The following is a 15,844-nucleotide window of genomic DNA, read 5'->3' as shown; positions in this document are numbered from 1 at the left end:
AAAAAAAAACAACAACTGATTGAATCTGTTTACTTCTAATAGGTCTGTTGAAATTTTCTATTTCTTTTTAAGCCTGCTTTGATAATCTGTGTTTCTAGAAATCTGTCCATTTATGTAGGTTATCCAATTCGTTGGCATACAACTGTATTATATGCCATCGTACTCTCTAATAATTCTTTTACTTCTTTAAGGTCATGGTAATATCCCCACTTTCATTTCTGATTTTTGTTATATCTATCTTTGCTTTTTTTGTCAGTCCAGCTTGTCAGTTTAGCTGATCTTTGCAAAGAACCAACTTTTAGTTTCAGTGATTCTCTATATTGCTTTCCATTCTCTATTTTATCTCCACTTTAACCTTTATTATTTTCTTTCTTCAGCTAGCTTTGGGTTAATTTACTCTTTTTCTGGTTTTCTCAAAGTGAAAAGTTAGGTTATTTGTTTGAGATTGTCCTTTTTAAAGGTAGGTGTTTACTGCTATCAATTTCCCACTGAGTACTGCTTTTACTGAATCCCTTAAGTTATAGTATACTGTATTTTAATTTTCATTTGTCTGTGTTGTTCAGGTGTTCAGTCATATCCAACTCTTTGCAACCCCATGGACTGCAGGACACCAGACTTCCCTGTCCACCACTGTCTCCTGGAACTTGCTCAAACTCATGTCCATTGAGACAGTGATGCCATCCAACCATCTCATCCTCTGTCACTCTCTTCTCCTCCTGCCCTCAATCTTTCCCAGCATCAGGGTCTTTTCCAATGCATTGGCTCTTCACATCAGGTGGTCAAAGTATTGGAGCTTCAGCATCAGTCCTTCCAATGAATATTCAGGGTTGATTTCCTTCAAGATTGACTCATTTGATCTCCTTGTTGTTCAAGGGACTCTTCAAGAGTCTTGTCCAGTACCACAGTTCAAAAGCATCAATTCTTCAGCACTTCAGCCTTCTTCATGGTCAAACTCTCACATCCGTACATGACTACTGGAAAAACCATAGCTTTGACTATATGGACCTTTGTCAGCAAAGTGATGTCACTGATTTTAAATACACTGTATAGATTTGTCATAGCTTTTCTTCCAAGGAGCAAATGTCTTTTAATTTCATGGCTGCAGTCACTGTCCACAGTGATTCTGGAGGCCAATAAAAAAAAGTTTATCACTGTTTCCATTTTTCCCCATCTGTTTGCCATGAAGTGATGGGACTGAACGCCACGATCCTAGTGTTTTGAATGCTGAGTCTGAAGCCAGCTTTTTCACTCTCCTCTTTCACCTTTATCAGAGGCTCTTTAGTGGCTTTTTGCTTTCTGCCATTAGGATGGTGTTATCTGCATATCTGAGGTTATTGATTATATCTCCTGGCACTCTTGATTCTAGCTTGTACTTCATCCAGCCCAGCATTTCACATGATGTACTCTGCATGTAAGTTAAATGAGCAGGGTGACAATATACAACCTTCATTTGTCCTTAATTATTTGCTTATTTACCCTATGATTTCTCCTTTGATCTGTTGGCTGTTTAAGAGTATGTTGTTTAATTTCCACATATTTGTGATTTTTTTTGTATTCTTTCTGCCATTGATTTCTAGCCTTATTCCGCTATGACCAGAGAAGATACCCTGTATGATTTCAATCTTTCAAAACATACTGAGGTTTGTTTTGTGACCTAACCTATGGCCTATTCCTGGAGAATGCTTTACGTACACTTGGTAAGAATCTGTATTCTGATATTGCTGAATGCTTTTTATATGTCCATTAAGTCTAATTAGTTTATAGTGCTGTTCATGTCCTCTGTGTCCTTACTGATCTTCTGTCTAGATGTTTTATCCCTTATTCAAGGTGAGGCAAGCATTTTAATTTTGGTTGACAAACACTGTGAATTTTACATGTGAGGTTCTGGATTGTGCGGCATTCCTCTATATAGCTTTGGACTTTGTTGTGGTGCACAGTTAAATTACTGGGATCACTTGGAGTCTTCTGAAGACTTTCCAATACCCTGTGTATTACAAGGTCTTTATAAACTAGACAGTGGAAACACAAACTATTCCCAGCTTCGTGTGAGCTCCAGAAGTTCTTTTCTTACTGGCCTCCAGCAGTTCTTTTCCTGACTTTGATTAGGTCCTGTCATGCATCTACAGATCAGAACCGAGCCAAAGACTCAAGAAGAACCCTCTGCAGCTCTCTAGAATGCATACATGCTTGCTGCTGCGTCGCTTCAGCCGTGTCTGATTCTGTGCGACCCCAGAGATGGCAGCCCACCAGGCTCCCCCGTCCCTGGGATTCTCCAGGCAAGAACACTGGAGTGGGTTGCCACTTCCTTCTCCAATGCGTGAAGTGAAAAGTGAAAGTGAAGTCGCTCAGCTGTGTCCATGGACTGCAGCCTTGACTGCACTCTTAATTATATATTTGCTACTTCTTCCCACAGCTCCCTTCTCTCTGGTACTCTGACCTACAATTCTAACTACCTTGGCCTTCCCAAACTCTTATCTTTGTTTCCTAATCTCAACAAAATTTGGTTCTGTTTTGATTCCTCCTCCTTCTACTGCAGTATACAAACAACCTCTTGGCTCTGTTATAAACTACTGCAATAGAAGGGCTTACTTCATTTGTTTCTATTCTCCTAGGGATCACAGTCTGTTGCCACCTGTCATCCAATGTCTAAAAACCATTGCTCACATATATTCACATATATATATATATGTATATATATATACGCACACACACACACATATATATATATTCTCTCAAGTTTTGTAAGCAGGAGTATATTATTGCTGCATAACAAATTACCCTAAACTTAGTGGCTTAAAAAATAAGCATTTTTTAAATCTACTTTCTAAGGTTCAGCAATCAAGGAGCAGCTTGGCTTAGTAGTTCTAGCTCAGAATGTCTCATGGTGCTGCAGTCAAGACGTTGGTGGGCCAGCAGTCTCTGGTATGGAAGCTTCACAAGGGCTAGAAGACCTGCTTCCAAAAAGCCTCAGTTACACAACGTAAGCTAGAGGCCTCAGTTCCTTGTTAGCTGTTGGCAGGAGACCTCAATTTCTCACCATGTGGGCTCTCCAGTGAGCTATTCACAACATGGCAGCTAACTACTCTGAGTGAGCAATGCAGGGTGACACAGAGGGAGAGAGAAGAGAAACTTCTTTTTTTCCTTTTGGGGGCCACACTCCGCAGCATGCAGGATCTCAGTTTCTCACCAGAACTGAACTTGTGCAACCTCAGTGGGAGCACACAGTCTTCTGGGCTGCCAGGGAAGTCTTCCATAATGTCTTTTATAACCCATCCTTGGAAATGATCCATCACTTCTACCATATCCTATTGGCCAGACCTGACAGAGGATTAACACAAGGGTGGCAGAGATCATTGGGGGCTATCTTGGAAGCTGGCTATCCAGAGGACAAATCCTGTTATGCCAGCATGGCAGAAAGCCAAAATCCTTCTTAAACATTTTAACCTCCCGGTGATTACTACTTTTTTTTAATCCCCTAACTGTAAACTGCATCCTATGACTTTAAAAAGGGATGGGCAGGTTGTAGACCCTACTCCAAAGCCAGACTTGGAAGAAAAATAACTCAGAGTAAGTACCAGCAGCTTTTAAGTGAAAAGGACAGTTCTGGGGCATATGGTAAGGAGGAGGAGAGCACTTGTAGCTGACCTGCCTTGAGAAACATTCAAGCGCTTCACTCCCCCACACAATTACTTACTCTGTTGACCAACTTAAACATCTGCCCTCCTTTCTCAACAATCTCCAGAACAACAACAGCAACCATACCAGTCATAGTAATTTTTGTTATCCCAATTACTCCTCACAACAGACCTGTGGGATACTATCATTATCCCTTAAACTTTAGACCTTTTGTTTCTTAATGACCAAACCCTGGCTTTACACTTTACAGTATACCTTGATACAACTTTATTCTTTCTATATAATACCTGGCTCCCTCTTGTTCTACAAGATTCTCTACTTTTCTGGCACTGGAACTCTATTTTGTCCTCCCTATTCTCCTACTTCACTTGAATCAGGCCTTAAAGCTTCCCCTTGGCTTCCATGTTCCCAACAGCAACTACCAAAGCTCTTTAGAAGGAATCACCACTTTGGACTTCTATAAACCCTGCTGCTGGGCTCTCCCAATGCTACGGCTGCCTAACACAGACTTCCCAACCCCTTGGAACACACTGCCCAGTCAAGTGTGCCTCGCCAACTAATCCGAAAACATTTGCCCTATTTCGGTCACTAATTTTCAAGTATCATTTCACAGCACATGTGGCTTCTCAACTTATATTTGCTGCAGCTTAATGTTCAAATGGTTTCCTTTCCCTCAAAGTAAAAGGGTTAGTCACTCAGTCATGTCCGACTCTTCCCAACCCCATGGACTATAGCTCACCAGGCTCCTCTGTCCATGGAATTCTCCAGGCAAGAGCACTGGAGTGTGTTGTCATGTCCTTCTCTAGGGGATCTTCCCAACCCACAGATCGAACCTGGGTCTCCTGCATTGCAGGCAGATTCTTTACCATCTGAGCCACCAGGAAGCCCTAAGGGCTAGTAATTAATCATCAGGAAGAAAGATCCAAACTCTTAGTACGGTGAATGAAAAAAAATAAATAAACTAATGACTAACTTAGAAAATTCTGAAGGGGATATAATCCAAAGAATTTTTACAAATAAAAAGATAAAGATGCCAGTGAAAACATATAAGCAATTCACAAAAGCCAAAACACAGAAGAATACAAGCAAATCATAGGAATTCAAATTAAAATATCACTTTTTGTCAGACAGATTAACAAAGACAGAAAATTTGTCCCAGAAATAAGGAAACAGACATTCTGATAAACTTCTAATATATAATTTTGTATTTTTGGTATTTATGCATCAAATATCTTTAAAATCTGCATATTCCTTTGAATAGTATTTCCATTTCTAATAATTAATTGCAAGAAAATCATGGACAAAGGAATACAGGTGTATATAAAAAAACACTCATGGTGGCATTAACTATAATATAAAATCTGTCCAACAATAAGGATTTGATTAAATAAATTTCAGTACTTCCAAACTATGGATTAAATCACTTCAGAGTATTATGTATTACATAATCCCAGTTTTTTTAAATAATACATATTTACATAAAAACATACCTGCATAGAAAAAAATTTAGAAGTATACACCCCAAAATGTTAGCAGTGATTATTTCTGTAAAAGAATAATGAAATTATTGGTGATTTTTTTTCCTTTTTACATATCTATACCACCTAATTTTTCTGCATGAGTTGTAAATGGATAAGAACACACACTTTTAAAAGGTTAAAGTAAAAATGAGAAGAACAATTTAAAGGCAGAAGTATCATTATGGCAGCAGAACATGGTACATTCCTATGTTCCCTAACAATAATGTCAGCTAGATACAATATCAAAGAGGATACCAGGTAACTCAGTATTCAATACTCTAGTTTTGAATTAGTTCTAGGAACACACATGGAATAATTTGCTAGTACTAATCAGGCATTTTAAGAAACAAAAGACCTCCCAAATAAAAATTTATCTACTAATCCTAAAGATACTACTGAAAATCACAAAGTGAAAAATCTCAACTGCTGCAAGATGCCAGCTTCAATTGCCTTTTCATGCCTTTTCACATTTATCTTGAGAACTCTCTAATGCGAAAGCAGTCACCGTAAAAATAATAAAACATAAAAATCGCTTGTAAGTTTAAAAATTCAATGTGACTTTAGGTTTGGCCAAAGAGGAAGTGTTCTCTATAACTTCTACTATTCCAAATTAGGTTTAGTTTTTTCTCTCAGACTTGAACAGCTTGGGAGGATAAAACTTAATCAATAACGAGAGGGTCCTGAAGCGAGCTGAGAAATACTTATTTGTTACAAGCAAAGCATGTCTATCTCCTGGCACTGTGGACAATTTCTAGCCAAACTGCAGGGGACTGCTGTGGCCATGCAGAATATTGCCTAGTTGTTATCTGCAAGGCCTGGCTCAACACGACCAGCAGCACTGAGGGTCAGTAAATCCTCATTAGGACTGACCCATAAACCATAATTTTCAATGAGGTGGTCTGACATAAAACAAATGACAACTTCTATCTATCTACGGTAGAATTATTGCACCCATATAATTAATAGCAGGCATCCACAGTCACTTAGGGGGAACTTCACACCGACAGTGCAGTTTGTCAGTCACATCCCATAAAGCGCCATCAACACAGCCAGTGGGACTTGACAGCAACCCTGAAGGCACGGGAAGCCTTAAGCACGGTCCATTCCCTTTAGCCTGTGTGAGTAACGTCTTTGAGGAAAGCGTATTTGCTACACAAGAAAACTGCCTAATTCAAGGAGAAAATCAAAGCCCAACTGTGCATAAGGGAGAGATTTACATTAATGGCATCTGCGTGAAGCAGCAGCATACAATACCAAAACTTACAACACAACTGTGGCTACTCTTGACGAGAATGGAGATCTCCCTGCTTTAGTGGGAACCCTAGCACCATTCACCCACTCATCCAGCAGATAACGTAAACATCACAGACAGTAAGAACCGTTCTAGGACCCGGGGATTCAGCAGTAAACAAAGTAACAAGGACGACAGATGTTAATTAACATTGCCTATTTGAATAGAATTTCAAATGTCAGAGTGTCATTAAATCAAAGGGCAGCGTGTTATGAGGGCACATCCCAGGCCTGTGAGTCAACTGAACCAGCACAGGGCAAGAGGCGGGTGCGGGGAGAGTGAGAAGAGGTCCAGGGAGAGAAAGCAGGAACCACCACGCTTAATCTAGGACCTGAAAGAGTCTAGTTTCACTGAAGCATTTAGACTGTTTCCTAGCACACATTAAAGTCCGAGATGCAGAAATATATCCACACTAAGAGATCAAGTTGGTAACTGCTCCCTAAGTCTGGAGCTCAGAAAAGAGGTCTCAACGAGGTATAAACTTAGAAGTCATTGACTCAGAAATGGTACATGAGGCAGAGGAACTGGAGATTTCTTAGGCAAGGTGAACTTCATGGAGCGGGGATTAGTGGGGAGGTCATGTATTACTCCCTCAAATCACACACACAAAAAAATGTAATTTCTTCTTGCAGTCAAATTAATTACTCCTCTCTTGATTTGCAAATGTGAAAAAAATTTTCTAAAATTACAGTTATGATACAATACCCTTTTTTGTTCAGCAAGGGTAAGATTAAATGTATAAAGTTCTTGGAGAAATGCCAAGACCTAAGAAAACTATTTCTTACAGTGAGTCTAAAGCATTATATGCTATAGTTTATTTAGCAGAGTACTTCCTTTTAGCATTCTCCAGCACCCCAGAAAAAGGAATCTGTTTTTAAAGCACTGATACAACAACTTCACAAGATTTGTCACTAGAAGTGCTTCCAGTCTGCAAAACTGCCACCTACTGAAGCTAGATCATGACTCCTGAATACACCAAGTCCTGGAGGGATGTGACATCAGAAAGAACAGACGACCCTTCTGCTGTTAACACTCAAAATTTACCAGCGTTCAGGACTATTGCTCTAATTCTTATACAACCTGCCCTGCAGTCTCCCTATGACAAATATACAATACGTAATTGCTCTATAAAGTGGTGGTCAGGTTGTGGTTATAGAAAAGCTGAGTTAAAATGCTTTATGGCCCAAGCACCATGTAAGAGTGACATGCCTTAACACACACTCACCTGATTTATCTGAAGCATGTTAAAACAATATTGACCAAAGTGCTGTATCCCTCACGGCTCCAAAAACTAGAAAACGAAAATGAAGAAATAAAAGTTCAACTTAGTTGGTGATCACAATGATTAGCACTTAAAACACATGTTCGTGACCAAAATCAAATATATAATGGAGCAGATCTAGATCAGCGTAGAACCTTCTACGATGATAAACATATTCTAGATCTTCACTGTCCAAACTGATAGCCACATGTGGCTATTGAACACTTGAACTGTGGCTAAAACAAATGAGAAAATAAATTTTAAACTTCCTTTACTGTTATTTAAACTTAACCACACGTGGCGAGTAGCTCCCATACTGGATAGAGCAGATCTAGGCTGAACGAAGTCTCTTCTGGTTCTAGAGTTTACAACAATTTCAGCAAAAGAGAAGATGTTAAAACAACCTAAAAGTTTCCAATTAATATTTAATATATACTTCCCTTGCTCCAGTAAGGTTTTAAATAGCTTTGTTCCCATCCTCTATAAGATAAACCAAGCCTGAAGACGTAACATACATACTCTCTTAGGTGGAATGGAGAAGAGCACTTGGTAAACTACCCAGTTTTTTCCCCTGTTTCTGGCTTTAATATCATTACAGAAAGACTGCATGCATATTATAATTTTATATAACATTTTCAAAAAGAAAATCACCACTGTGACACATCCCTTTCTTACATTTGGATTTGTTTCCTTATGGGTCTGAACTCCTTGCAATGGCCATATTATTTTCAGGGGCAAATCTCTTCTACACGCAACTTAAAAACATATCAGGGACTCTCCTGGCAGTCCAGGGGTTAAGACTCCGTGCTTCCACTGCAGCGGCCACAGTGCCATAGTTTCACTACCAGGGATCAAACAAGATCCCACAACTCCCATGACCCAAAAGAAAGATAGCAATGAAGGGCAGGGAAACCCAAACTTATAAATAAATGGATCTTGTAATGCGAGAAGTTAGACAAAAAATTATCTACAGTCCCCCCCAAAAAATTATCACAACTTTTACATAGGGCAAAAGTTAAATTCAATCACTTGTGTAGAAACTTTTATACTAAAAAGTTTTAATACTGAACTTTCCCTCTGAAGCAAAGGTTCTTGAGATATGTATATACAGACACCATATGAATATGCATGTGTGTGTATATGTATATATTTGACTACCATTTTTTCAAGATGACAAACTAGAGTCAATTCAAAATGACTTTGAAAGTTTTCAATTATTTCTTCTAATAATGACCTCAGCATCTATGTCAGCTTTTATATTTTTCAAGAGAACTGCATGTTGTAGAAATAGCACAAGGTCTGAGTACCAGTGAATTTGCATTTTAGTCCAAGCTCTTCAGGAGATCGCCTTTTGAGCCTTGGTAAATTACTTTGTGCATCTTAAGAGTTCTTTCTCTTGCTTCTATTTTCTTCTTTTTTAATTTTTAGAAAGCAAATCCAAGTCCTCTGGTAGGCAGCCTCTAATGAATAGAGGAAAGCAGCAATAACAAGCTACCATTTCCAAGACTGAGTTATAAAAAGACCATCATTACCCTCCTGCATGTCACCTGCTCTGCTTCTCTCACCTGTTTGCTCTGTGGGAAGCCAGCTGCCACATTGTAAGCTGCCCTGTAAACAGACCTACGTGGCAAAGAACTGAGGGACACCTTGGGCCAACAGCCCAAAAGAAACTGAGGTTTGGTCCAAGACACTGCAAGGAACTGAATCCTGCCAAGAGTCTCATGAATGACTCAGAAGCAGATCTTCCCCTAGTCAAGCCTTCAGATGAGATCACAGCCCCAGAAACAGCTTACCTGCAACCTCCTAGGAGACCTTGAGCCACAGGCACCCAGATAAGCTGCATCCAAATTTCTAACTCACAGAAACGGGGATGATAAATATTTGCTGTTTTAAATTCTTAATTCCTGGTGTAATTTGTTATGTGGCAATAAGTAAGACAGTTCTGGTCAACTCTAAAGTTCTATAATTCTATGATGCTTTAGGTGTTAACTAATATATTTAGGCAAACCCAAAAAAATCAATTCCCTGTTCAACATGAATAAATACTTAATGCTAGAAAGTGGTATATTATGAAACGCAAACATTTACATTTTATTCAAGAGAAAATCATTAAAAAGTATAGCATTAGTGAAATGGTGTTAAAATACACCACCAATATGTAAAACTACAAACCAAACCAATTTCTTTTTTTAATCAAAAAAAGTTCATTTGGACATTAAAATATGAATTAATTACTAAAAGCATCTCAGTGATCTAATATCCCTTACTTCCCAGAATTTAACATTATTTAATAAGAACCTACCAAAGTTAAAAAAATCTCATTTTGTTTCTATTTCATGTATGCCTCTAAAAGTTAAAAATGCTTATCTATAGACCTGCATGTGTTTCTTCAACATTAGAGTCTGGCAACACTGGTGGCTGATCCTGAGAAACTGGTACAATAAAATACAGGGGAAGTTCTAATCTTCTGATGTACAAAAGGCAGTTTTATGAAGAAGCAAAAACAAAAGCACCTATTCACTCAAAACTGACCATACAATTTTAAAAATTCTGTAAGCCTTTCCTTCACAATTATAAAGATCTATAGAAATTCAAACATGAAGCCAATCTGTCTGTAACAGCACTCTGGGAAGTCACAGGATAAAAACTCTGAACTTAACTTTTTTTCACAAACAAGTTATACTAGATTTATACCAATATAAAGATTTCAACTATTCCATGGACAATCTGGAATGCCCACCATAGCACGTCTCTTTAAACTTCATTTCTTCTTTAAAGACATGCCACATCTACTGTCCTATATTTAAAAGAATCTGATGAACATATCAAGTCATATCAATAAAATGCAGAGCATTTTATACTGCCTACAGCTTCATAAAATCCACCTTCCCATCGTCTGTCAAAAAGTTTCCAGCTACCATTCATTCCAATTACAACTATGTACTTTTAGAGAAACCTATTCACGTGTCCCAAAAATGCCCTAGGGTGATACCCTGTCAGGCACATTAGGACATGCAGTTCCAGATTCCAGGCTACTAAATGAAAACAGGCAGGACGGTTTATGGAGACAAGGCAGCACTAACTGGAGAGGACCTCCCACTCGAGAAGAATTAAAGGTCCAGCAAGAATCTGAAATGTACTGCTGTTATCACTCGCTGTATTATGAATTACATTCTGCTCATCTGATTAATTGAAAGCTGTGCAAAATTAAATCTATAAAATTCTCAATAATTAAATCCTGCTTTATAAAATTGGCATTATTAAATTATTATATCTATACAACATCTTATATTGACACCTATCCCACAACCGACAGGCAACCCTCACTTCAATGTCTTATCTGACAACATGAAAAGAAAAACATTTACTATTCCCATTCTTAGATTCCAAACCACTACAAAACTAAATACCAACTCAAAGCTTCTTACTCTAAAAATTTCATGGGCTTCTTAAAAAGTGTTTTTAAAAAAGTTTTTCATTTTCATTTCTTTTCAAAAGTACCACAAATAACTATTTTTCTGTAAGAAAAACAGAACAACTTAGTACATATTTTAACAGTGCCCAAGAGACTATGAAGGCTTCCCAGGTGGCTCAGTGGTGAAGAATCCGCCTGCCAATGCAGGAGACCTGGGTTCAATCCCTGGGTTGGAAAGATCCCCTGGAGGAGAGCAGGGCAACCCACTTCAGTATTTTTGCCTGGAGAATCCCACGGACAGAGGAGCCTAGCAGACTACAGTCCATGGGGTTGCAAGAGTCAGACACAACTTAGCGACTAAACAACAACAAAGAACCTATGATATAGTCTAGAGAAGTCTCACTCCATGATCCATTCCAGGGGAAAACACCCACATACATACTACCAGCCAAATAAAAAAGGAAATAGTTATCAGACACCAATTTTAAATATCAGGTGCCATATTTTGCCATATTTATATTACCTCATTTAATCCTCATCACCTTGGGATGTAGGTGATATCCCTGTTTTTCTAGAAGTTGGGTCACTTCTCTATGGTTACATCACTAGAATTAAACCTCAGTTTTGTCTGGTTCCAAGTCCCCTTCCCTCCATTATATGTTAAATTATAAATAAAGACTCAACTCCTTAAAAATATTCCTGTAACAAATGGCCTGATCTCTAAAACAATAATGGCAAGGATCCTATATAGAACTTCAGGAATTTACTCAAAATCAATGACACAAAAATATAAGTTATAATTATTATGAATTCTATACACACACCTATTGTTTTCTTGAGTATCTAGAAAAGGTATGAATATATCTAGATGTGATTTGATTACAGCATGCATGTCTCCACTATTCAGTCTAATAACAACAAAACTCAATTTTGCAATATCTAGACTTTTATTATGATCTGTACACATAAGTGATCCGATATCCACTGCTCAAAGTGTACAAAAGAAAAGAAGACAGAGGAATAGATGTAAAGAGGAGGTTAACTACAGAGGGAAAAAACCCAACACATTGGCCAATTATAACTTCCAGAACCTGATTCTAATACAGAAAAACCACTCAACCTCACTTTCTATGCTGTTTGTATACTAATAACTGATAAGTAGCTTAGATACTTTTGATCGTCTTATCCATTGTTGAAACCCAGACCAAGCCTCTCCTTCCTAGAATTTTATTCCAAGCATGACAAGTAAGATAAAATATGAAATTTACATGGTCTTCCAGGCTGAATTATGTCAGAGTAAAGAACTATGGTGTATATAACTTATCCTCAAATGGTCTAGGAAAAAAACACGTGTGTGACAGAAAGAAAGTAAATGATAAATTGTAAAATGGTAACAGGTGACTCTGAGTTAAGGTTACAAGAATACTCTTTGCATTATTCTTATTCTTGGTATTTTTCCATAAACTTGAAATTATTTCCAAATAAAAAAATGTAACTTAAAAATTACATGGCAGTCTATCTGAAGTTAACAGTGCAAACCTGGATTATACAGCAACATTTTCACAAATACAAAACACAGATTTTTAAAGAAAATGTACTGATGGGTGAAGAAATCTGAACCATGTCCTACCAACTAATGATCACTTAGGAATAAATTTCAAACTACACTGCCATGGAATGGAATGTGGCAACCGGTGCCTTAAGTTGAAAACATAGCAGGACAAAACCGTAGACATCACATAGTTTAAGTTTCACAAATTTAATATAGGTCTGCTGCAAAATGCAGCAAATTTACAATTCAAGTGGTATGTGTTATCTCTGGTTTGCAATAAAATACAAACTGAAAAATTAAAAACCTGCCAAATTACAAAACAATCGAGATGCAGAGTATGTGGATTTTGATGGTTTTATTAAACAAGATTTTTTTTTTTTTCCTACTGCAGCTCAGTACACCGTGGTATGTGTGAATCATCTTGAGAAAGCAAGGACAGAGAAGAAATAGCCTCCAGGAGCAATGTTGCAATCTTTTCTCCTACAAGGTTCCTATTATCCCGCGTGCCCATCACAGTTTTGATTTCAAATATTCATCATGCTTTCTTAAAACATAAGAATGCATCAGAAAAAGTGATTAATGCTCAAAGTTACCCAAAATCGTGAAATCAAACATTAAAATTGAAGGTTTTCAGCTAACAGTTAAACACCTTTAAAAGATCATCTCATCTTTTCTGCTGGAACCACACAACTTAAAATCCTTTACTATCTTCCGCTAATTGAATGGTCCTTCTCTACCCAAGGAGATTTAAATCTTTTGGAGAAGGGGGGGGGGGGGGGCGGGAAACGCGTCACGCCAAGTAAAGATCCTTTCCAAAGAAAATTCTCCGCAAGTGCAAAATTCTGCACATATTTCCAGGGACTTTCAGATCCCAAGGCCATTATCCCCGCCCCCTCTCCAGAAGGATCCTAGCTGAAGCGTTTCCCCGATCGCCTCTGCGGAACACCCCCCTGGACCCAATCCACACAGCGCCCGGCTCTCCCCCGAGGACGGGAGGCTCCGTCCTCTCCGGGTGGATTCCGTAACCGATCTTTGTCTCTTCGCCCAACTCCCTTCACCTCGGCAAGGTCACTAGCTGCCATCCACCCCTCTGAGCCGAGCCCTCACCGTAGTAGTTCGCAGGAGCCGCGGCACAACTTGCGTGTCATAGGATACATTCTGCCCCCCTCGGCCCCACCTACCTTCCCCGTTTCGGAGCCTTACGTCTTCATCACTTGCCCATTATACAGAAATAGCCAGCACCGCGGCCCCCGGCGCGCCCCCGCCCCGCCCCGCCGCCCCTCCCGCGCCCCCCGGGCCCCTTCCTGGCAGACCCTCCAGGGATGGACCCCCCCCGCCCTCCCCTCCGCAGGGACCCTCCCCCTCCCCCTCCCGCGCCGCCGCCTTTCCCGCAGCCCCCTCTTCCGGCCGTTCCCACACTCCCCGGGCCCCCCCACGACCCCCACCTCCCGGGCCCCTGCTCCCCCTCACCCACCGGCCCCCCTCAATCCATTCGGGCCGGCCTCCTCGCCTCCCTCCCGGCTCCTCCCCTCTGGACACCTGTGTCGTCCCACCCCCCTCCACACTCGCCCCCCCCAATTCATTCACGTCCCCCCCGGCTCCCTGCCCCCCGCCATCCTCCTCCCCTCCCCCTCCCGCCCCGAGAGGGCCCGAGGAGGGAGGGAAGGCGCGGGGGAGGGGAGGCCGCCGAGGGGCCGCTCTTCTCGGGGTTCGCCGCGCGCCGCGGACCCGCAGGGCTCCCCAGCGCCCTCTGTCTCCTCCGCCGGCGGGGCGGAAGTCGGGGCCTCCCGCACGCCCCCAACGAGGGTATTTACCTTCTCGCCGGGGACACTTTGCAGACGACTTCAACATTGGCAAACGCTACAGAGAACTGACCCCGCTCGGCCGCCGCCGCCGCCGCCGCCGCCGCCGGCTTCCACCCCTCGGGTTCCCCGCCCCCCGCCTCCGCCCGCCTTTCGGGCGCTCCCGCCGCGCCCTCCCGGGCCCGCGCCGCGCGCCCCCGCCGACGCAGCCGCTCCCGCGCCCCCAGCCCGCCCGGCACGCGCACGCGCGCGCCCCCGAACCCCCGCGGACCTGCGCCGCGCGCCCGGCACCGACCCTCCCTCCCTTCCTCCTCTCGCCGGCCCGCGGCCGAGCACGGCCATTGTTCGCGGCGCAGCTCCCGCCCCCTGGCGGCCAGCAGTGCGCCGCAGTGGCGGCCGCCGCGGGCGCTGCGGTGCTGGCGCCGGCAGGCCGGGCCCCGGAGCGAGGGCCCCGTCCCCCGGGTCCTTGAGAAAGCGGGGTCGAGCGAGCGCCTGGGGATCGCGCCCTGTCTGCAGTCTCCGGGACCCCGCGGCCCGGCTCCCCGCCCCCTCGGCTGCAAAGGGTGGGCCTGGGGCAGCCTCGTCCACACCTGCAACTCGGCCACTGAGGCCTCCCCCGCCCAATGGACCCTCTGATCTTTCCCGGCGGTGTCTGCACCCAGACTCCCCGCCCGTACCTTCCCCAGGCTCTCTCGCTGCCCCCCTTTGCTCTGCTGGGGACGAGCTACCATCCCGCGTCTGCTCCGGCCGCCGCTGTGCGATGCACGGTTTAGCGGATCCTGCACCTTTCCAGACTGGGAGGAGGAGGGGGCGGGGGAAGGGGAGGGGGTTAGCGCAACTGTCTCGCCCAGAAAACACTAGTGATCAGTAATCACCTGCTCGCCAAGAGCCGCAGCGTGGCCAGACAGCCTTCTCGACCGGAAAAATCACGAAAAGAGAAATCTTTCGAATCAAAACGGAGGAGGATCATCTTAGAATAGTGCCCTAGATTCTAGATTGTCGAGGCAAGAACGTCAGAAAACTCGAATTACTTCTTGATTCGTCCTGGTTTTGATGTGGGTTACTGATGTCTGGATAACTTCAACCCAGTTAAGCCCCGTGAAATCCAACACTCCACTTAGTAAATGGCACCATAAATAATCTGGTAATAAAGTACATCTAGAAATAGAATTATTACTGTTTCACAAACTTAGCCATTTGCATTATTATTCCCAGGGTTCCTTGCCCAGTATCAATTCTCTGCCTGAGACATGTCTACCAGACCTGTGATTTCTTTCAGTCATCACGTAAAACCGATAGTTCTCTGAACAGCTGGGAAGACAGTGTAGCGTAGGGGTTATAAGAAAGGGCATTCTAACTAGATACCC

At 42.1% G+C, this 15,844-nt stretch overlaps 1 protein-coding gene across 8 annotated transcripts in view; it reads right to left on the bottom strand.

Moving 5' to 3' along the window:
• STAU2 (staufen double-stranded RNA binding protein 2) overlaps positions 1-15,228 on the bottom strand; it is a 298,567-nt gene extending 283,339 nt beyond the window's left edge. For 4 of the 8 annotated variants that reach the window (XM_065903630.1, XM_065903631.1, XM_065903635.1 and 1 more), the window contains exons 1-3: positions 14,490-14,566; positions 7,673-7,738; positions 5,127-5,181 (exon numbers count right to left, since the gene is read on the bottom strand). Coding sequence is in view for 2 of the 8 variants with exons in the window: in XM_065903639.1 (XP_065759711.1) it covers positions 7,673-7,690 (18 nt within the window). In the remaining 6 variants the exon portion in view is untranslated. Of the gene's footprint in view, positions 1-5,126; positions 5,182-7,672; positions 7,739-14,489; positions 14,636-15,154 lie in introns of those variants that run through there. The other 4 variants (XM_065903639.1, XM_065903638.1, XM_065903633.1 and 1 more) reach the window with 4 other exon arrangements.
• Positions 15,229-15,844: the final 616 nt, after the last annotated feature.

The sequence above is a fragment of the Muntiacus reevesi genome, chromosome 12 (assembly GCF_963930625.1).
Source record: "Muntiacus reevesi chromosome 12, mMunRee1.1, whole genome shotgun sequence".
Taxonomy (NCBI): Eukaryota; Metazoa; Chordata; class Mammalia; order Artiodactyla; family Cervidae; genus Muntiacus; species Muntiacus reevesi.
The sequence above is the reverse complement of the archived record's forward strand: the minus strand, read 5'-3'. Positions and strand labels throughout refer to the sequence as shown.